Here is a 22,756-nt window from a genome sequence, read left to right as displayed (position 1 = left end):
AGATGGCAGTATTCTTGGGATGACTCAGAAGGCATCATGGTGCTGAGAAGAAGGGACAGTAGTGCTCAGCACTGCAATCTCTCTATCACACCTTCCAAGGCTCAGGGTCCATTGTGGAAGAGATGGTAGAAAGAATGTAAGAGCCAAAGGAAAGACAGGACTCCTTATAATGTGCTCCTCCAGACACAAAATGGCCTGGATATCCATGACCTCACAGTGCCTGATACTACATATACAAGACCATCATAATAGGAGGAAAAGATGATGACATCAAAATAAAAGAGAAACAGATTGAGAGGGGGAGGGTATATGATGGAGAGTGGAGTTTCAAAGGGGAAGGTGGGGGAAGGGAGGGCATTACCATGGGATATTATTTACAATCATGGACATTGTTAATAAAAAATAATTTTAAAAAGAAACTAAAAAAAATAAAAGCATTAAGTCATACTTAAAATTCTTTCAAAATATAAAGAATTTGATATCCCATTTATCAACAATTGCAGATGGGATCTGAAGAACCCAGAGAGGTGCCTTCTAACAAGGCATCCATACTTTGGAGGTGCTCACAATGCCTTTGCCCTAAGTAGGGAATTTTTTGGGGAGGTGGGCAGGTCCTTAAGTATCTCAGGCTGGACTTGAACTCACTGTGTAGCAAATGATGACCTTGAGCTTATGATCCTCCTGTACTCACCTGTGTGCTAGGATTACAGGCAGGTAGCCTGGACTACATATAAAAAACAAGGCTGGAGAGATGGCTTAACGGGTAAGGCACTTGCTTGCAAAGCCTTAGCACTCAGGCTTGATTCTTAAGGTCCTATGGAAGCCAGATGCACTGCACATGTTGGTGCATGTATCTGGAATTCATTTTCAGTGGCTAGAGGACCTGGTGTGCTTATTCTCTTTCTTTATTTCCCTCTGTTTCTAATAAACAAAACAAAACAACAAAAACTTTTCAAAAATGCTGGCGGGATAGCTTAGCAGTTAGGGAACTTGCCTGAAAAGCCAGAGGATCCAGGTTCAATTTTCCAGGACCCAAGTAAGCCAGATACACATGGTAGCACATACATCTGGGGATTGTTTGCAGTGGCTGGAGGCCCTAGCATGCCCATCCTTTCTCTCTCTCAAATAATTTAAAACAAAATAAAAATATTTAAAAAAATAGGCCAGCCAGACCTTTTCTCAAACACGTCTTCAAGCCCTGAGTTCAAGCCTTAGAACTGCATAAACAAGGAGTGGATGTGGCACATGCTTGAATTCTCCAGTACTTGACAGTAGGTAGAAGCAGAATTGGAATAGTTAAGTTCCAGGCTAGTATGAGCTACATGAGATCCTATTTTTTTTTTAATCTGTTATTTTTGTTTTTTGTCTGATTTATTTATAAGAGACAGAGAAAGGAAGGGAGAAAGGGAGAGATAATGCGCAGCATGTTTAGGGTTTGGGCCTGTGTCTACAGAAGAGACTGAAAGGGAGAAAAAGAAAGGTTGTGGGGCTGACAAGACGAATTAGTGATAAAGCACTCACTGTTCAAGCTGGAGACTAGAATTCAAGCCCCAGACCCTATGTAAAAAACCAGAAGATGGCCAGCTAGGCCAAATGACTGAACGGGTACAATAGTGGCATGGCTATTATGGGGAAAACTGACTGCTCTCTAATTGGACTGGAAGCTTGCTCCATGGGAGGGAATACATGTCTGCTACTGAAAACCTAATTAAAAGCCTGTGGAAGGGGAGGTCATGAGCCCTAGGAGTGTAACAACTGCTCTTGTCTGGCTAAATACATATATTATGTTCACCAAACTGCCCAAGGTTTTTTAAAACTGTATTTTTAAATCTTTTTTATTATGTTTTTAATCTGAGAGAGAGTAAGGTAGAGAAAATTGGTACGCCAAGGCCTCTAGTCATGTAATCAAACTTGATGCGTGTGCCATCTTTTGTGCACGTGCGACCTTGTGCACCTGGCTTACATGGTACCTGGAGATTTAAACATGAGTCCTTAGGCTTTGCAGGCAAATGCCTTAACTGCTATACCATCTCTCCAGCCCTTTTAAAAAATATTTTGGCCGGGTGTGATGGTGCACACCTTTAATCCCAGCACTCGGGAGGCAGAGGTAGGAGGATCGCCAAGAGTTCAAGGCCACCCTAAGACTACATAGTGAATTCCAAGTCAGCCTGAGCTAGAGTGAGACCCTACCTCAAAAAACCAAAAAGAAAAAAAAAAAATATATATATATATATATACACATACATACATATTGTTTACTTGCAAGCAGATAAAAACAGAGAATATGGGCACACCAGGTCCTCTAGCCACTTTAAACAAATTCCAGATGCATGTGCCACTTTGTGTATCTGGCTTACGTGAGTACTGGGGAATAAAACCCAGGTCTTTTGGTGTTGCAGATAAGCCCCTTAATCACAAAGCAATCTGTCCACCCTAAGAAGGGGTTTTAAGTCAAGGGACTGTTAGTTATTGTATAGTCAACAGAAAGCATGGCACATGCCCCTGGGAAAGTATTTCCAGTGAGGCTCAGAACCCTCTATGGTTATAAGCAGAAGCTAAAAAAAAGCACGAAGTAAGATGGGCTTGGTGGCGCATGCCTTTAATCCCAGCACTCAGGAGGCAGAAGAAGGAGAACTGCTGAGAGTTCGAGGCCACCCTCAGACTACATAGTGAATTCCAGGTCAGCCTGGACTAGAGCGAGACCCTACTTTGGAAAAAAAAAAAAAAAGGAATTACAGATGACCTTGTTCTGATCTCCAGTTAACTGAAATAAATCTGGAGAGTTTGGCCTTTGACAATGTATTTTCATGGGTAGCATCCCTAGAAATATGGAAGACCTGCTTTTCTCTTTTCTTTATAATAGTTTATTTAAGAACAGGAGAACACTTTATTTAGTGCAAACTGAGGAAGCAGTGGGTTGGGAAGTACTTAGCATACTGCCTCTAGGATGCTTATTTCTAAAAACAGAATTCTTAGTACTTACTCGTTTGCAGTACCAGAAATCTGGGCTTGGTACATACTCAAGGATGACCTCTTTGTCATGGATCATTAGAGTTCCCTATAAACAGAAAAACAGAAGCCATTAATTTCAACCCTCAGAGAAAGAGGGAGACAGGAAGGCACAGAGACCCTTTCCAGTTCCCAAGCTGAAACAATTTATCAAGTGAGCTTATTCACCATCAAAATGAGATAGCTGTTTTAAGCCACAGACTTGGGGGAATGTGGCAAAGGAGAGTTAAATTTAGAGAAGGAGATGGGAGAACGTGAAACTGTCTTCAGCCTTAGCTCCAGCAGGCCAGGATGCTGTCCTTGGGCAGTCTATGTCCAGTTACTCCTCCAGAGGTCTTGTGGAACACTCTCATGAGCCCCAGTAAGTCCCCATCCCTGGGTCCCCCACACTACCACGAAGCAAACTCTTCTGCAGTACAGTGGCGTAAGTGTCCTCTCAATTATCTGCAGCTAACTCAATCTCCTTGGAGTGGTAGTAAGCTCTTAATGCTGATGTTTAAAATTTTTCTTTAGAATATTGGCTGCATGGCAAAAGTACCAGGAAAAAGAGGTACAACACTGAAGACAGGAAGGACGGAGGAAGGTGAAAGCTTCACAGACTTTCTCTTATCAGGGAACTGTGAATGGCTGGTGGCAGAAGCAGTGGTGGTGATAGTGGTGGTGCCATCATCACTTGGGTTAGGAGCCTACAGAGTAAGCCAACCCTGAGTCTGAGGAGCAACCACTGGCAAATAAGCCTTTGGCAATGTTTGTCACAGGAAGAGGTAGGGAAAAGGGGCTCAACAAGCCTATAGTTACAGAGCTCCCTCGCCTATTTTGGACAAGACACAAATTCTATCTCACATAAGTTTTTTAAAATAAATATGAGCCAGCAGATATGTTGGAGCAGAGGGGGAAAAACAACAACTCTGCTTAATGACAAGGAACCCTCACCCACACTTGTAAGTGAACTAACCGAAGACGCGGCTCTGGAACTAGCCCCTGCGCTGTGTTCATTTTCCGCCCTCTAGGGTCCTCTGTGTGTCCTCAGACAGGGCTCTGAGTTTTATAAGTCATTTCCTTGCAATTGGACCTCAGTTTGTTGCTTGAATCCATACATCTGTCAAATAATGCTTTACCTCTCTGCTTTTCATATCAAAAGAGTCAAGAGAAATACATAGAATAAGATTATTGTCTTGTTAAAACCAAAGGAAAGCTGCCTACCTACCTAGGTCTTAGAATTTGATCTCTGGGGAACTGTTTCCTGGATTGCTCTCAAAGTTAAAGAACAACAATAAAAATTGCTAAAATTTCTAATATTTACTAAGCACATACGCAGAGCCAGAAACTGCTAAGGATATTATCTCATTTAGTCCTCTAAATGATCCCATGAGAAGCAATATTCCCATTTTCCAGATGAGGAAATATGTTTACAGGGGGCTAGATCACCCAACTGATAAATGTTAAGAGTTGAATTCACCTGGGAATATTGAGAAGGGACATTCTGTCTCATTTACCAACTTGTGCTTGGATTAGACACAGGCAATCTAGCTGGAGGAGACAATCAGAAAGAGATCTTCAGGAAAGCAGGAACAGGGGAACATCACTGTTATAGTGTATCCATGCAAGACGTTGGTCAAGATGAACCCCTTCCAACTGGGATAGTAAATCTCATCTTTTATGGGCATGGACTCTCCTAACACTGGGAGATACAAGGAGGACTTTGAGTCTGAAACCAGCCTGGGCTACACAGGTGAGCTTTAGGCCAGCCTAGGCCACACTATGATGTCCTGTCTCAAAAAGACAAAACACAGACTTTGGGCTGAGCTCTGTAAATTTGAGTCTTGCCCCTACTCCATGATCATTAGAAAAGTCTTTATCTTCTTTGACCTTTAGCTTCCTTATCTGAAAGTGGAAATAGCAATTCATATTTCAAAGGGTAATTGTGAATATTACAGAAATCAACCCATGTAAAAAAACAAAACTTATTACAGAATATATAATGAAGGCTTAATAAGTGTTGACTACTTCAAGCCCAAAATCCTTAAAAAGGACTACTAGCATCAGCAAATGAAATTATGCAACACCAAATATCCACTCATTTCCCCTTGCTAGTTTACCAGGTGGAATATTTCATTACCTATCCCAGTCTTTGAAAATACTAAGCCTTCAGAGGGTCACTATACATCAGAACCTGAGAGTCCAAAAGAGTCTAGGCTAAATCTTGCTGGGTTCTTTATTATCTGCACCAACCAGGTAGCTACTACATGTTAATGCATCGATAAGCTCTTGTTGCATAGACAATTGACTAGATGTGTCAACTATCCCAAGAGAATCAGACTTCTTGTAATAAATATAGTGGTGGCTCTGGGAAGAGGTATTGGTTTTTATAGCACATATCAGTGCTATGACCACCAAAGCATGTGGATTGTCATTTGGGCCACCAAAACATGTAAGTTACCTTTTTTTTTTTTTTTTTTTTTTGGTTTTTCAAGGTAGGGTCTCACTCTGGCTCAGGCTGACCTGGAATTCACTATGTAGTCTCAGGGTGGCCTCGAACTCTCAGCGATCCTCCTACCTCTGCCTCCCGAGTGCTGGGATTAAAGGCGTGCGCCACCACGCCCGGCTTAGGTTACCTTTTGAACAGTGAATAGCCACCACAGTAAAGCACTACTGTGAATTTCAGTCAGTTGCAGATTATGTATTGGACACTCTAGATTCAGAGTGCTAGATTTTTTTTTTCAAGGTAGGGTTTCACTCTAGCTCAAGCTGACCTGGACTTCACTATGTGGTCTCAGGGTAGCCTCAAACTCATGGTGATCCTCCTACCTCTGCTTCCCAAGTGTTGGAATTAAAGCACACGCTACCATACCTGAATTCTGAATAGATTCAGAAATTTCTAAGACAAGGAGCACTTTATTTATTTTTTTTAAGAAGCACTTTTTATACTTCTCAGGAAACAAATATGCAAGCTGGGCGAGGTGGCGCTTGCCTTTAATCTCAACACTCGCGAGGCAGAGGTAGGAGGATCGCCATGAGTTCGAGGCCACCCTGAGACTACATAGTGAAGTCCAGGTCAGCCTGAGCCAGAGTGAGTCCCTATCTTGAAAAAAATTGCATTTATTTGCATGTGTGCATACACATGCACACACATACATGCTTGCCTCCAAAATCTTGCCACTGACCATGAACTGCATATATGTGTACCACTTTGCTTCTGGATTTATGTGAGTATCGGAGAATTGAACCTGGGCCAGCAGGCTTTGCAAACAAGTCCATATAACTGCTCAGCCATTCCCTCAGTCCCTAAAGGCAAGGTTTTCTTACAGTCTCCTACAATTCAAGTAATCTTTTTTTTCAATCTGCATATGGCTAGACACCACTGCTAAGGAATATGAAATGACTTTAATATCACTGTTGAAGAGTAGTCAATTGTAGGCTGGGGAGATGGTTCAGTAGTTAAAGGTGCTTTCTTGCAAAGCCTATTGGCTGGCCTCAGTTCAATTCCCCAGCACTCACGCAAAGCGAGACTGTACAAAAGTGGAGCATACATCTGAAATTCATTTATAGCAGCAAGAACATGAGCATGCACATGTGTGCACACATACACATGTAGATATATATATTTTTAAAGAATAGTCACCAGGCATTGTGACACATGCCTTTAATCCCAGCACTCAAGGAGGCAGAGATAAGAGAAGCACCATGGGTTCGAGGCCAGACTGAGCCTACATAATGAATTCCAGGTAAGCCTGGTCTAGAGTGAGACTCTACCTTGAAGGAAAAAACCCATTTTATAAAAAACCAACCAGATTTATCTATGACTTCATTACCCAGCAGCCATGAAACACAGGTAAGTACTAATACACCATTCTCTCTCTCTCTCTCTCTCTCTCTCTGTCTGCCTCTTTCTCTTTGTCTGTTGCTCTCAAATAAATAAAGAAAAATAAACAAAAAAAATTTTTTTAAACCTGGCTGGGTGTGGTAGTGCAGTCTTTAACCCCAGCACTCAGGAGGCAGAAGTAGGAGGACTGCTGTGAGTTTGAGGCCACACTGAGACTACATAGAGTGAGACCCTACCTTGGGGGAAAAAAAACTGCTAAAATCTTCTGAAGCCCACTGCCCTCATTTGGCAAAATTGTACGTAGGTATTCCTAAGTATATCACAAAGGGTCTTAATATGAAGCTACAAAAAGACAAAAATTTTTACCCTAGAGTGACAAAATCCCTTATTCTCCACCTCATGGAGCAAGTGCTGAACCTGAAAGTTACTGAATTCAACATCTACCTTCCCATTTCTTTTTTCACCAGCAGCTCTTGGAAATTTCACAAGTCTACTTTGTGACTGTTAACCAAGGAGGACTTATGCCAGAGAGTTGAGACTCTACCATATGCTCCACTTGGCTAGTAATCAACCCTTAAGAATTCTTAAGACATTGGGAAGTACAAGAGCAAATGGAAAGAAAGGAAGGAATTCTTCAAGGTGGTAGCTTTGCATTTTGTTGAAGATCACCAACACAATGTCAGTCACAGTTCTATATACAGGTAATCAAAATGATAGACATGTGACCTAACAGACTGTCCCATTAAACATGAAAGCATACAGAGAAAGAGACAGGTTCAAAAGAATGGGAACATCACAATTACAACCCATACTGAAAACCCAGCAATCCCTCTTTATTAATTTATTCTTTCTTTTTTAAAAATTTTTCTTAAAATATTTTATTTATTTATTTGAGAAATAAAGAGGCAGAAAGAGAGAGAGAGAGAATGAGAATGGTTATGTCAGGGCCTCCACACATTGCAAAGGAAATCCAGATGCATGTGTACCCCCCCTTGTGCATATGACTTACATGGGTCCTGAAGAATCAAACCATGATCTTTTGGCTTTGTAGGCAAACACCTTAACTGCTAGCCATCTTTCCAGCTCTAACTTATTTTTTCAAACAAAGAGCATGAGATTATGAGCGGCTGAAAACTAGTACTGTTTGTAAGAGACAATAATCTTTATTCACAAAGCAATTCAGTTTCCTATTTAATTCTTACAAGTAGAATATATATAAAACTTATTTCAAGGTCACCCTGAGAGTACATTGTGAATTCCAAGTCAGCATGGGCTACAGTGAGACCCTACCTTGAGCCAAGCCTCCCCACCCACGCCAAAAAAAACCCTATTTACACAAGTATGAGCTGAGATACATGGACTATAGAGCTAGCTGGAAATACATACAGTAGTAAAGATTTTTTTCTTAATTTAGACATTTAATGATTTTTGCTTTACATGCTAACTTTATTAAGCTAGTGATTTTTAAAATATCATTTAGTTGGGCGTGGTGGCGCACGCCTTTAATCCCAGCACTCGGGAGGCAGAGGTAGGAGGATCACAGTGAGTTCAAGGCCACCCTGAGACTACATAGTGAATTCCAGGTCAGTCTGGACTAGTGTGAGACCCTACCTCAAAAAGTCAAAAAAATCAAAAAATAAAAAAAATAAAATAAAACATCATTTAATTAAGTCAGGTGTGGTGGCGCACGCCTTTAATCCTAGCACTTGTGAGGCAGAGGTAGAAGGATTGCCATGAGTTCGAGGCCACCCTGAGACACCATAGTGAATTCCAGGTTAGCCTGGGCTAGAGTGAGACCCTACCTCAAAAAACCAAAAAAAAAAAAAAAAAAAAAAATTTAAAAAATCATTTAATTTTATTTATTTATTTTTCAGAGAGAATGAAAGAAGCAGGTAGAAAGAGGGCTAAAGAGACAGATGGCTTAGCAGTTAAGGCACTTGCCTGCAAAGAGCCAAAGGACCCACTTTTACTCAGAACCCACAAAAAGACAGATGCACAAGATGACACATGTGTTTGGAGTTCGTTTGCAATGGCTAGAGACCCTGAAATACCCATTTTCTATCTCCCCCCCCCCCCCAAGGTAGGGTTTCTCTGTAGCTCAGGCTGACCTGGAATTCACTATGGAGTCTCAGGGTGGCCTCAAACTCATGGTGATCCTCCTACCTCTGCCTCCCAAGTGCTGGGATTAAAGGTGTGTGCCACCATGCCCGACTCCCATTTTCTATCTTAATTTTATTTATTTGAGAAAGAGACAGAAAATGAATGCGCCAGGGCCTTCAGCTGTTGCAAATGAACTCCAGATGCATGCACCACTTTGTACACCTGGCTTATGTGGGTCCTGGGAAATTGAACCTGGGTCCTTAGGTTTTGTAGGCAAGTATTTTTTTTTGTTTTTTGGTTTTTCGAGGTAGGGTCTCCCTCTAGCCCAGGCTGACCTGGAATCACAAGGTAGCCTAAAACTCATGGCAATCCTCCTACCTCTGCCTCATGAGTGCTGGGATTAAAGGCATGTACCACCATGCCTGGCTTGTGTTACTGTTTTTTGAGAAAGGGTCTTCTTACGTAGCCCAGCTTGGTCTCAAATATGTAATCCTCTAACCCCACCCTCCGGAGTGCTGGAAATACAGGTACAGGTATATGCAACCATGCCCAGCAGGCCTTTTATTTATTTATTTATTTTAAAGATTTATTTATTTATTAGAGACACACACACACACAGAATGGGTGCACCAGGACCTCTAGCCACTGCAAATGATCTCCAGACACATGCGCTGCCAAGTGCATCTGACTTACATGGGACTGGGAGAATCGAACCTGGGTCTGTAGGCTTTTCAGGCATGCGCCTTAACCACTAAGCCATCTCTCTAGCCCTATTTATTTATTATTTATTTTTTGAGATAGAGTCTTAACTCTAGCCTATGCTAACCTGGAGTGACTGTAGTCCCAGGCTAGACTTGATCTTCCTACCTCTGCCTCCGAAGTACTAGGAATTAAAGGGATAACAGGTTTGCTCTACCACACCTGGCATTCAAAATATCCATATATTAATATGGGCATACCGGGACCTCTTGCTATTGCAAACCAACTACAGATGCATGTGCCTTTTTTTTTTTTTTTTGCATCTGGCTTTATGTAGGTACTGGGGAACTGAGCCCAACAGGCTTTGCAAGCAAGCAACTTTAACTGCTGAGCCATTTCACCAGCCCAGGCCTTACTTCCATATAGCACTGCTGCTTCCTCAAACTGGCCTTCTCAAGGTGATGGTTTTGCTCTTAATTCCTTTACAATTATTTCAGGTGCTACTCCTACGTAAATGACTGTTATTATGTGGTTGCCACCAAGAGTTTCAAGTACTCTGAAAATAAAACAGAACTGGGGGCTGGAGAGATGGTTTAGCGGTTAAGTGCTTGCCTGTGAAGCCTAAGGACCCCGGTTTGAGGCTCAATTCCCCAGGACCCATGTTAGCCAAATGCACAAGGGGGCACACAGGTCTGGAGTTCATTTGCAGTGGCTGGAGGCCCTAGCGCACCCATTCTCTCTGTGCCTGTCACTTTCAAATAAATAAAAATAAACAAAAACAGAACTGGGGAAATAACAAAGCAAGGAAAACAAAAATAGCTTTTCATTTTGTGCATCTGTGGAGGCCAGAGGGTGATGCTATTTGTGTCCTTCTTAATCACTGTCTCCCTTATGTTTTAGTGACAGTGTTTTTCAATCTAGAGCGAGCTCCCTGATTCAGAGAGACTAGCTATCCAGCATCCCCTAGGAATAGGCCTGTTTCTGCCTTGAAAGCACTGGGATTACAGGTGCAGGCCACCACATACTGGAGTACCGGGGATACGAAGTCAGGTCCTCACGCACGGCAAGCACCTTACCCACAGAGCCACCTTCCCTGCTTCAATAATGTTTGTTTTATTTGCAAAACAAAATAAATCTAGATTTCTCCCTCTCTCTCTCTCTTTTTCTGTTTTTTTTTTTTTTTTTTTTGAGGCAGGGTCTCATGCTGGCTCAGGCTGGCCTGGAATTCACTATGTAGTCTCAGGGTGGCCTCGAACTCACAGTGATCCTCCTACCTCTGCCTAAGTACTGGGATTAAAGGTGTGTGCCACCATGCTCAGCTTTTAGAAACAAAAGGGTTAGGAAGGGCCAAAGCACTGAACTCCATGTTAACTGCTTACGAGGCAAGATGGCCCTGGGTTCGGTTCCTTAGCACCCACATACAGCTAAATGCACAAGTGGCACATGCATCCGGAGTTGCGGCAGGAGGTCCTGGCATGTCCATGTTCTCTGCCTCTCTCAAATAAATATTTTAAAAACCCACTCTTTTTCTCCTTTTACCTTTTCTTTCCCTTCTCCTTCCTCTAGTTTCAGTATGCATGCTCATTTAGAGAGCCCTGCTGACTTACTCTGCAGAAACAAAATCTTGAAGAGATGAATAAAACGCAGAACCACAGACTTCTGAACACATAGTTCAATCAATACTTTATAGTGAGCTCTTCACCTGTTTTCCTCCTCCTAGGTAACAAATTGTAGACTGAATGCTACTCAGTGGCTACAAGGTTAAGAAAGGAAACTTCTAGTATGAAAAGGTCTATTTGAACAGGAGTCTGGGTCCTTAATTCTTTTGGATTCTCAGATGTGACCAACACATCAAAAGCAGTATGATCAAAATGAAGGGTGCCTTTGCACATTAAAAAAAAATTATCTGGGCTGGAGAGATGGCTTAGCGGTTAAGCACTTGCCTATGAAGCCTGAGGACCCCGGTTGGAGGCTCGATTCCCCAGGACCCACGTTAGCCAGATGCACAAGGGGGCGCACGCATCTGGAGTTCATTTGCGTGGCTGGAGGCCCTGGCACGCCCATTCTCTCTCTCTCTGTCTATTTGCCTCTCTCTGTCTGTCACTCTCAAATAAATAAATAAAAATGAACAAAAAAAAAATTTTTAAAAATGTTTTAAAAAAATTATCTGCAAGCAGAGAGAGAGAGGAGAGAGCCAGACAGAGAGAATGGGCATACCAGGGCCTCAAGCTACAACAAACTCCAGATGCATGTGCCACTTTGTGTATGTGGCTTTACGTGAATACTGGGGAATTGAATTTGGGTTATTAAGCTTTGTAAGCAAGTGCCTTAATTGCTGAACCATTTATCCAGCCCCCTTTGCACATTTAAAATACGATAAGAACTGAGCACAGTAGCCCATAACTATATTCCAACACTTTAGAGGCTAAGGCTACATAGAGAGTTCAAAAGCCAGCCTGCATTACATTCCAAAATCCGATCTCAATCCCACTTCCATTCCCCCCCCAAAAAGCATGGTAAAGTGGTGAGTATAATATAAACTAGCACATCCATTCTGGAAAAGAATGTAAGTTCCTTTGGAGTGTGGAGGTGCACAACTGTAATCCCCACACTTGGGAGGTGAAGGAAAGTAAATAAGGAATTTAAGACCAACATTGGCTACACAGTGTGTTCAAAGAGACCCTGTCTCAAAAGAAAAGGAATATGAAATAGAATGAATAGAGGCTTCTCACTCAAAACACTCAACTTAAGCTGGCTGTGGTGGCACACTCCTTTAATCCTAGCACTTGGGAGGCTGAAGTACAGGATCACAATGAGTTTGAGTATAGCCTGGGATACTAAGTGAGATCCAGGTCAGACCAGATTAGAAATGAGACTCTGGAGAGATGGCTCAGTGGTTGAAGGCACTTGCTTGCAAAGCCTGAAGGCCCAGGTTTGCTTCCCCATTACCTATGTAAAGCCAGATGCACAAAGTGGCACACACATGTGTTTGGAGTTCACTTGCAGTGGCAGGAGGCCCTGGTTCACCTATTCTCTCTCTCTCTCCCCTCCACTCTCAAATAAATATTTTACTTATTTATTTGAGAGAAAGAGGCAGATAGATAAGTGTTGCAGTCAGGTTTGCAATGTGGGCAGAAATCACCTGATCAAGAGCAGCTTTTGGGGAAAAAAGGGTTTATTTTGGCTTCTAGACTCAAGGGAAAGCTCCACGATGGCACGGGGGAACGATGGTAAGAGCAGAGGGTGGACATCAACCCCTGGCCAACATCAGGTGGACAACAAGAACAGAAGACTGTGCCAAACACTGGCAAGGGGAAACTGGCTGTAATACCCATAAGCCAGCCCCCAACAATACACTGCCTCCAGGAGGCAGTAATTCCCAAATCTCCATCAGCTGGGAACCTAGCATTCAGAACACCTAAGTTTAGGGGGGACACCTGAATTAAACCACCACATTCCACCCCTGGGCCCCATAAACTGATGACCATCCATGATGAAAAATGCAATGCATTCAGTCCAATTTCAAAAGTCCTCCCCCCCTTTTTAAAATCAATCTTAATGATGTTCAAACATCCCCATATTCCAAGGTCTTCTAACTGAGCCATAATACCAAAAAAAAAAAAAAAAAGCCCCCCCCCCCCAAAACCCATAATGGCACAGAATAAACATTCACAGTGCAAGATATGGCACTGGGCATAGCAAAGAAATAATCAATACAAGATTTAAACAGGGAAAACATCAAACTCTGTAACTTCAAGTCCAATAACTCTAGTCATAACAAGTCTCCAAGTCCAATAATTCTAACCAGCAACAAGTCTCTGGAGCTCCAATTCTGCTCCTCCAGCTAGGCTACTCACAGTCCTAGAAAACTTCATTGGGGGGCCAGCAGCTTTCTTTAGCGGCCATCTCATGTTCCCAGCATCTCCACTGCAACCTGTGGTCCATCCTCATGGCCCCATGGGGTCTCTATGCAGTCATCCAGCAAACCTGCTTCTCACTGCCCATGGCCATTTCCAAAACACAAGACCACATTGCAAATGCAGTGACCCTCTCTTTCCTGCATTTCTCATACTCCACAGTATCAGGTAGGGTGACAATTTTTTAATCCGGGGTAGAATAAAGCAGAGTTTGAAGAACAGGAGATTTCTTGAGCACTCCGGCCCCTTCAAAAGAGCCTATATTCTTCTTGTTGCTCCAGTGCAGGCCAGCTGACGCAATCTCAAAGGTTGTAATCTCTCGATTGCAGCATTTGAATAGTTAGCAGTTTCAGCCCAAAGATTTCATTTCTGGGCCATATCCCTCTGCTCACACCAGTCCATTTCTATGCAAAGTAACCCTGCTCAAGTTCTTAGGACATGGGCATAATAGCAAACCTTTCATGCAGACAAAGCTCCTTTTCACCCTCATAAGCCAAACCTCACAGCCCCTAGGTTTAATTGCATTCAGTTCTTGCAACTCTGATCAGAATAATCCATCAAGCTGTATGTATAACACTGCAAGGTATCTCTTTAGGCCAAAATTTCAAATTCATCCACATTCCTCTTAAAAATCAGCTACAAGGGCTGGAGAGATGGCTTAGTGGTTAAGCGCTTGCCTGTGAAGCCAAAGGACCCTGGTTCTAGGCTTGATTCTCCAGGACCCACGTTAGCCAGATGCACAAGGGGGCGCTCGCATCTGGAGTTCGTTTGCAGTGGCTGGAAGCCCTGGCGCGCCCATTCTTTCTCTCTCTCTATCTGCCTCTTTCTCTCTCTGTCACTCTCAAATAAATAAATAAAAATGAACAACAACAAAAAAAAATCAGCTACAAAAGGCCAAAGTCGTACAGTCAGGTGTTGAGCAGCAAATGACACCACTCCTTGATACCAACTTAACTGTTGCAGTCAGGTACACATTGTTGGCAGAAATCACCCAACCAAGAGCTGGGAACCTAGCATTCAGAATACCTAAGTTTATGGGGGACACCTGAATCAAACCACCACAGATAGACATAGACAATGGGCACACCAGGACCTCTAGCCACTGCAAACAAACTCCAGATGCATGTGCCACCTTGTGCTTCTGGCTTACATGGATATTGAGGATTCAAACTTGGATCCTTAGGATTTTCAGACAAATGTCTTAACTGCTGCCATCTCTTCAGCCCATACATAAATATTAAAAAAAGAAAACAGGGCTGGAGAGATGGCTTAGCAGTTAAGCACTTGCCTGTGAAGCCTAAGGACCCTGGTAAGGCTCAATTCCCCAGGACCCAAGTGAGCCAGATGCACAAGGGGGCACATGCGTCAGGAATTCATTTGCAGTGGCTGGAGGCCTTGGCGCACCCATTCTCTCTCTCTCTCTCTGCCTCTTTCTCTGTCACTCTCAAATAAGTAAATAAAAATAACAAAAAATTTAGAAAACAAAAACAAAAAACAATGAAAACCAGGTGTAGAGATGCACACCTTTAATCCCAGCACTCAGGAGGCAGAAGTAGGAGGTAATGCCATGAGTTCGAAGCCACCCTAAGACTACATAGTGAATTCCAGGTCAGTCCGGGCTTAGAGTGAGACCCTACCTCAAAAAAGCAAAATAAGAAAAAAAAAAAAAAAAAACAAAAACCTAAGAGTACAACTACTACTATATGATCGAGCTACAGCACTTTCAGCAAACAAACCCCTGAAGGAATAACAAAGTTAGCATAGTACAGACAGTTGGACATCTGCTTATTTTAGCACCATGATAGCCAAGATATTAAAGCAGATGAATGGATAAATAAAATGTGATATATACACACAGAGGAATTTTTGCTTTGTTTTGTTTTTCGAGGTAGGGTCACACTCTGGCTCAGGCTGACCTGGGATTCACTATGTAGTCTCAGGCTGGACTCGAACTCATAGTGATCATAGTGCTGGGATTAAAGGCATGCGCCACCATATCCACCTCTACACGAAGGAATTTTATTTAGCCATAAAGAATAAAATTACATTATCTACAAGAAAATGGATAGAACTTGGGAGGTGGAGATATGGTTATCATTAAAGTATTCTATACTTAATAAGCAACGTTTATTTTACTTTTGCTGGAGGGGAGCAAAACCAGTGTCTCACACATGCTAGGCAAGTGATTTACCATTAACTACATCCCCAATAGTACAAAGCAACATTGGCTATGCTATAACATCATGACTTTTACAGCAGCAGAAATGTAGTAAGGGAATTATCCTTATTATAAAGGAAATATCTGTAGTCCTCAGGAAGTTTAAAAAACAAAACAAAAAGCCAAGACATTAAAAAAAAAAAAGCCAAGACAGTATTACTAATGTCCCTACTGGAATGACTGTTGATTGCTATAAATGCACAGACCATAGTTATTAAGAAATCTTAGCTGGGTGTGGTGGCGCATGCCTTTAATCCCAGCACTCGGGAGGCAGAGGTAGGAGGATTGCTGTGAGTTCAAGGCCACCCTGAGACTCCATAGTGAATTCCAGGTCAGCCTGGGCTACAGTGACACCCTACCTCGAAAAAAACAAAAAACAAAAAAAAAGAAAGAAAAGAAATCTTCCTGGGGCTGGAGAGATAGCTTAGCAGAAACCGAAGGACCCAGGATCGATTCTCCCCATCCCACATAAGCCAGATGCACATGGCATGCGCATGCATCTGGAGTTCAACTGCAGTGGCTGGATGCCCAGGCGCACCCATTCTCTCTCTCCCCGTCTCTAGTAAGTAAATAAAAATAAATCTTGAAGAAAGAAATCTTCCTGTGGGCTGGAGAGATGGCTTAGCAGTTAAGGCATTTGCCTGTCAAGCCAAAAACCCAGGTTCAATTTCCCAGAACCTACATAAGCCAGATGCAGAAGGTGGTGCAGGCATCTGGAGTCTGTTTGCAGTGGCTAGAGGCCCTGGCACATATATACTCTCCCTCTCTCTCTCTATTTCAAATAAATAAATAAAATGAAAAAAAAAATTTCCTGAGCTGGGTGTGATGGTGCATGCCTTTAATCCCAGCACTGGGAGACAGAAGAGAATTGTGTAAATTTGAGGCCAGCCTGGGGCTACAGAGTGAGTTCCAGGTCAGCCTGAGAGGACTCCTAACTCCAAAAATAAAAAAAGCGTGATGACACACCTTTAATCCCAGCACTCAGGAGGCAGAGGTAGAGAGAGGTAGGAGGACTGCCATGAGTTCAAGAACACCCTGAGACTACATAGTGAATTCCAGGTTAGCCTGGGCTAGAGCGAGACCCTACCACAATAAATAAATAAATAAATAAATAAATAAATAAATAAATAAATAAATAAATAAATTGGAGAATACAGTTCAGTGGTAGAGTGCTTACCTAAAACAAGTGGTTCCTAGGTTCAATGCCCAGTAACACTAAAACACATACACTCTTTCTCTTCCTGATCATGCCTATATGTCCTGGTATCATAGAGCTAATTCTTGGATGCCTTGAAATACTGTCAAATCCAAGACTTCAAGACACACCATCCAGTCTATTCAATGCATCTCTTGGCCTGGAAAGATAGTTCAGCCAAAAAATGCTTTCTTTGAATGCATGAAGAACACATATTAAAAAGAGAAAAGTGGGTATAGTGGCACATGCTTATAATCCCACCACTAGGAAGGGGAGGCAGAGAGAAGTGGATCTTTGGAGCTCACTGGGTCCATAGCTAGGTAGTGGAGCTTAATTAGAAGGTTCCAGGGCAGTGAGAGATCCTATAATTATAGCAAATATACAAAATGGTTTGGTTATGTTTTATCCCAAAGAGGCTTTCTGCTGGAAGGTTGGCAATGCTAGGGTGGAGCCTAAAGGGAGAATGGTTGCACAGTACATGCCAAAGTTTAATACTACCCTGGTCTACACAACAAGTTCTGGACCAGCCAGAGCTACCAAGAGCCAAAAAATAAAAATAAAGGTGATATCTAGTAGAAAGGAATTAAGGATGGCGGTTTTACCTTCATGAATGAATAAAACTAGTCTTGTGGAAAGGGCTGAGTCTCAAAAGAGTAGATTACTTCCTAAGAACAGATGAGGTCACTTTCATTTGGCCCCTTCTATACACAGCTGTTCCCCCTCCTCTGATATGTGGTAAGATGGCATTATTGTCAGACACCAGTGTCATTCTGTCTGGACTTTCCAACCACAGAATCAGTCCAATAATACATCTCTTTCCTCTTTTTTTTAAAAAAATTTATTTTTATTGTTGACAAGCATGGAAGTTTTTTTTTTCTTTTCTCTTTTTAAAAAAATATTTATTTATTAACTTAATTGAGAGAAAAAAGGGTGGAGAATGAGCACACCAAGGCCTTCTGCCACTGCAAGCGCACTCCAGATAGATGGGCTACTTTGTGCATCTGGGCTTATGTGAGTAATGAGGGACTGAACTTAGGTCATCAGGCTTTGCAGGCAAGTGCCTTTAACCACCGAACCATCTCCCCAGCATCTCTCTCTCTCTCTTTTCCTTTAGGTTTTTTGAGGTAGGATCTCACTCTAGCCCAGGCTGACTTGGGATTCACTATGCAGTCACAGGGTGGCCTCAAACACAAGGCGATCCTCCTACCTCTGCCTCCTGAATGCTGTCACCATGCCTGGCTCTATTGTGTTTATTTGGGTATTTTTTTCAACTTTTTTGTTTGTTTGTTTGTTTTTATTTATTTGAGAGCGACAGACAAAGAGAGAGAGAGAGAGAGAGAGAGAGAGAGAGAGAGAGAGAGAGAGAGAGAGAATGAGGCAGATAGAGAGAGAATGGGCTTGCCAAGGCCTCCAGCCACTGTAAGTGTTTTTCCAATGGAAGTTTTTTCCAATGAAAGAAATCAAAGAATTTAAACTATAGTAACTTATTTTGTGGACATCAACAAACTAATTCCAAAGTTTATGTGGAAATAAACTCATATTAAAAAAAAAAAAAGTTATGGGCTGGAGGGATGGCTTAGTGGTTAAGGCATTTGCCTGGGTTCCCCAGGACCCATGTTAGCCAGATGCACAAGGTGTCACATGCATCTGGAGTTTGTTTGCAGTGGCTGGAGGACCTGGTGTGTCCATTCTCCCCTTTTCCCTTTCTCCCTGTCAAATAAATAAATAAATAAGTTAACACACACACACACACATTATGTGGAAAAACAAAACACTGAGAGCAGCTACCTAATATTGAAGAACAAAGGCAGAGGACAGACTCCACCTAACTTCAAGACTTACTATAAAGCTACAGTAAACAAGTGCAGGACTGACAAAAACAACAAGCCCAGACAAACAGAATAAAAGACCCAAAAAGAAAACCCCCAAACAGATCCACACAAAGAAAGGCAAATGATCTTAGATAAAAGGGGAAAGGAGAAGCACAGAATGACAATGCCTTTTCTTTTCTTTTCTCTTCTTTTCTTCGTGAACCACAGTGCCTGGCCTTTAAGTGTATTTTTTTCTTTCTTTATTTGAGAGCAAGAGTCAGAAAGAGAGAAAGTGGTAGAGAAAGAGAGAGAGAGAGAGGGAGAGAGGGGAAGGGCACAACAGGGCCTCCAGCCATTGCATACACCACCTTGTGATTCTGGCTTACGTCGGTTCTGGGGAATCGGGTCTTGAACTGGGGTCCTTAGACTTCACAGGCAAGCACTTAACTGCTAAGCCACCTCTTCAACCCAAGTGTATCGTTTTATTTTATGTTTAAGTATATCTTATTTTCCTTCCTTTTTTTTTAAATATTTTTTTTTGTTCATTATTTATTTACTTATTTGAGAGCGACAGACACAGGGAGAAAGACAGATAGAGGGAGAGAGATAGAATGGGCGCGCCAGGGCTTCCAGCCACTGCAAATGAACTCCAGACGCGTGCGCCCCCTTGTGCATCTGGCTAATGTGGGACCTGGGGAACCGAGCCTCGAACCAGGCTCCTTAGGCTTCACAGGCAAGCGCTTAACCGCTAAGCCATCTCTCCAGCCCCCCTTTTTTTTTTAAGGTAGAGATTCACTCTGGCCCAGGCTGACCTAGAATTCACTATGTAGTCTCAGGGTGGCCTTGAACTCATGGTGTTCCTCCTACCTCTTGTCTCCTTCCTGAGTGCTGGGATTTAAAGGCGTGCGCCACCATGCCCGGCTCTTTTGGTTTTATTTTTTTTAATAATTTTTTAAAAGATTTACTTTTTTATTTATTAGAGACAGACAGGGGGATGGGAAGGAGAGAGAGAGTAAGAATGAGCATCAGGGCCTCCAGCCACTGCTAATGAACTCCAGAAATATGTGCCACCATGTGCATCTCTGGGTTATGTGGAACCTAGATCCTTAGGCTTCCCAGACAAGCACCTGAACTGCTAAGCTATTTCTATAGCCCCTTTTGGTTTGTGAAGCGGGGTCTTGCTCTAACCTAAGCTTCCTTGAACTCACTCTTGGCAGTAAGTGCTTTATCCACTGAGTCATCTTCCTGCCCACTTTTTGCATATGCATGCTGTGTGAGGGGGGGTCTGAGATCAAGACTGCATGTCTTCCTCTCTGTTGTAGTCAGCTGCACAATGCTAGGATGAACATCCAAATCAAACATAATTTATGTGAAAAAGAATTTATTTCAATCGTACAGATCCAGGGGAAATTCCATCAACAGTGGAAAAAGCTGGTACCATTTCACAAATCTAAGCAAAGAGAAAAGCCACCAGCAGACAGGCAAATCAAACAGTAGCACCACATGCTTCGCAGAGTTGGACCCTTCTCTTAAACCTTCAGACAGTAATAAGATTTGCCCCTAGTAACTCCTCCTCCAGCCAGACAGCTGAAGACTCAAGTTACAAGCTTAATAAAATACCTGAGTCTATGGGGACATACATTCATATTCAAACCACCACTCTCTCTCTCAATCTTAACCTGTTTTGAGACAGGGTCTCTTGTTGAATCCCAAGCTCACCAATTTGGCTACACAAGGTAGCCAACAAGCCCCAGAGATCCTCCTGCCTCCACCTCCGTGGAGCTGAGATTATAGGTGCAAGTCATCACAGCCAGCATTTTATGTGAGTGCTGAGGATCTGAACGTTTGTGTGGCAAACATTATGCCCACTGAGCCATCTACTCATCCTTGATGTTATTTTTTTAAGAGAGAGTGAGAGAGACTGAGAGAAAGGAGAGATAGAAAATTGGCAAACTAGGTCCTTCAGGTGCGATTTTGCACTTGCCTCACCTTTGTGCAAATGGCTTATGTGGATCTGGAGAGTAGAACGTGGGTCCTTAGGCTTTGCAGGCAAGCAACTTAACCGCTAAGCCATCTTTCCAGCCCAATTGTTACTTTTTTTTCTTTTTTTGGTTTTTCGAGGTTGGGTCTCACTCTAGCTCAGGCTGACATGAAATTCACTATGTAGTCTCGGTGGCCTCTAACTTAAGGCAATCCTCCTATTTTTGCCTACTGAGTACTGGGATTAAAGGTGTGTGCCACCACATCTGGCCTACTGTTACTTTTTTAAAACTTGGAACCTTCCCCTTTTCCCACAGTACAGTGAGTAAGGTAATCACACTGAGGAATGAGTGCATGATGAAGGCACAGCTTTAATAATTTTGAAAAGAAGTACTCTGACTACATACAACACAGTTCAAGATTAAAAGAACCGCAGCCAAATATTCCATTTTAATTAAAAAAAAAAGCTTTTGAGTGTAGGTGGGTGTGGAGTGGAAATATGGTTCTCTTTTTTAGACAGGAGCAGGATCTGAGGAGATAAAGGACCCAGCACACTTCACCTCGGCCCCAGCTTGAGACCATAGAGGAACTGGGAAAATGAGCAAGAGTGCTGCTTTCTCAGTGAGCCTGATATCAGCGCAAGGGTGAAGAAGATAGACACTGAGGACACTCGACACCTACCAGAGATCCAGAGGCTCCTAAGAGGCCATCACTGAAGTAGACTTAAAATGCACCCAACATGGCTTATGGAATTTTGAGGATGAGAGGGTGGAAAGATTGTTAGATCCACAAATTGGGACATTATGCACAGAGATACTGCCTCTCTCCCATAACGGACTGCTGCCCCCACAATACATGATCCACAAACTCCACAGGAATGACCTGCATCCCCAACAAGGAGGTCCTCTTAGGAACAGGGTCACAGATAAGGGAAAGAATGGCATCAACATGAGTTCGAGGCCACCTAAAACTACATAGTGAATTCCAGGTCACCCTGGACTAGAGTAAACCCTACCTCTTAAAAAAAAAAAAAAAAAAAGCCAAGTGTGGTGGCACACATCTTTAATCCCAGCACTCATAGGCAGAGGTAGGAAGATTGCTCAAGGCCACCCAGAGAATGCATAATGAATTCCAGTTCAGCCTGGACTAGAGTGAAACCCTACCTCAAAAAAAAAAAAAAAAAGCTGAGCATGGTAGCACACACCTTTAATCCCAGCACTCAGGAGGCAGAGGTAGGAGGATTGCTGTGGGTTTAAGGCCACTCTGAAACTACATAGTGAATTCCAGGTCAGCCTGCTAAAGCAAGACTCTACCTCAAAAAAACAAAATAAAACAACCAAAAAAGCCAGATGCACAAAGTGGCACATGGGTCTAGATTTCATTTAAAGTGGCTAAAGGTGTAAAGGAAAGGTGGAGGGAGGCAAAATCTGAGAGGATATAAATAAATCAAATGGAATCCTTCAGTTTTAGACAATGGAACACTCAGGAGCCATAGATCATTGCTAGAAAATTTTCAGTGCCAGGGATGAGATACCTTCTTGTTCTTGGCCAAGGAGGTCCCTGCTGTCCCCAAAACATCACAGGCCATTGCTGAGGCCCTTGGTTTCCCACTAGGAATAGATGGTAAGACCCTATTGCTGAAGATTCCACATACTTGGGCTGCAAGGCCACTGAGAAATCCTGCTGGAACTGAGCTGATAACCTCCTCCATATAGACCAGCTGACAGATAGCTGGAAGAAGCCATTCTACATGCAGTTCAATGGGAGAAAGATACACCACCAGTGAAGATACTCATCACTGGTCACTGCAAGCCTTATGATTGGCCAGCCAGGCCAAATGAGCCAATGGGTGCAATAGTGGCACATCGGTCATGGTAGAAACCAACTTCCCTCTAATTGGACTGAAGGCCTGTTCCAAGGGAGGGAATACATCCCTGATACTGAAAACTTAAAACAGGGGTAGTCATGAGCCCTAGTGTTGTAACATCTGCTGATGTCTAGGTA

At 42.7% G+C, this 22,756-nt stretch overlaps 1 protein-coding gene across 4 annotated transcripts in view; it reads right to left on the bottom strand.

The window, feature by feature from the left end:
- Rbm6 (RNA binding motif protein 6) overlaps positions 1-22,756 on the bottom strand; it is a 123,705-nt gene that overhangs the window by 28,977 nt on the left and 71,972 nt on the right. For 3 of the 4 annotated variants that reach the window (XM_045136714.1, XM_045136717.1, XM_045136715.1), the window contains one exon: positions 2,984-3,058. In XM_045136714.1, the coding sequence (XP_044992649.1) occupies positions 2,984-3,058 (75 nt within the window). Of the gene's footprint in view, positions 1-2,983; positions 3,059-3,964; positions 4,080-22,756 lie in introns of those variants that run through there. The other variant, XM_045136716.1, reaches the window with a different exon arrangement.

This window comes from Jaculus jaculus, chromosome 17, assembly GCF_020740685.1.
Source record: "Jaculus jaculus isolate mJacJac1 chromosome 17, mJacJac1.mat.Y.cur, whole genome shotgun sequence".
NCBI lineage: Eukaryota > Metazoa > Chordata > Mammalia > Rodentia > Dipodidae > Jaculus > Jaculus jaculus.
This window is presented reverse-complemented; position numbering and strand designations above follow the sequence as displayed.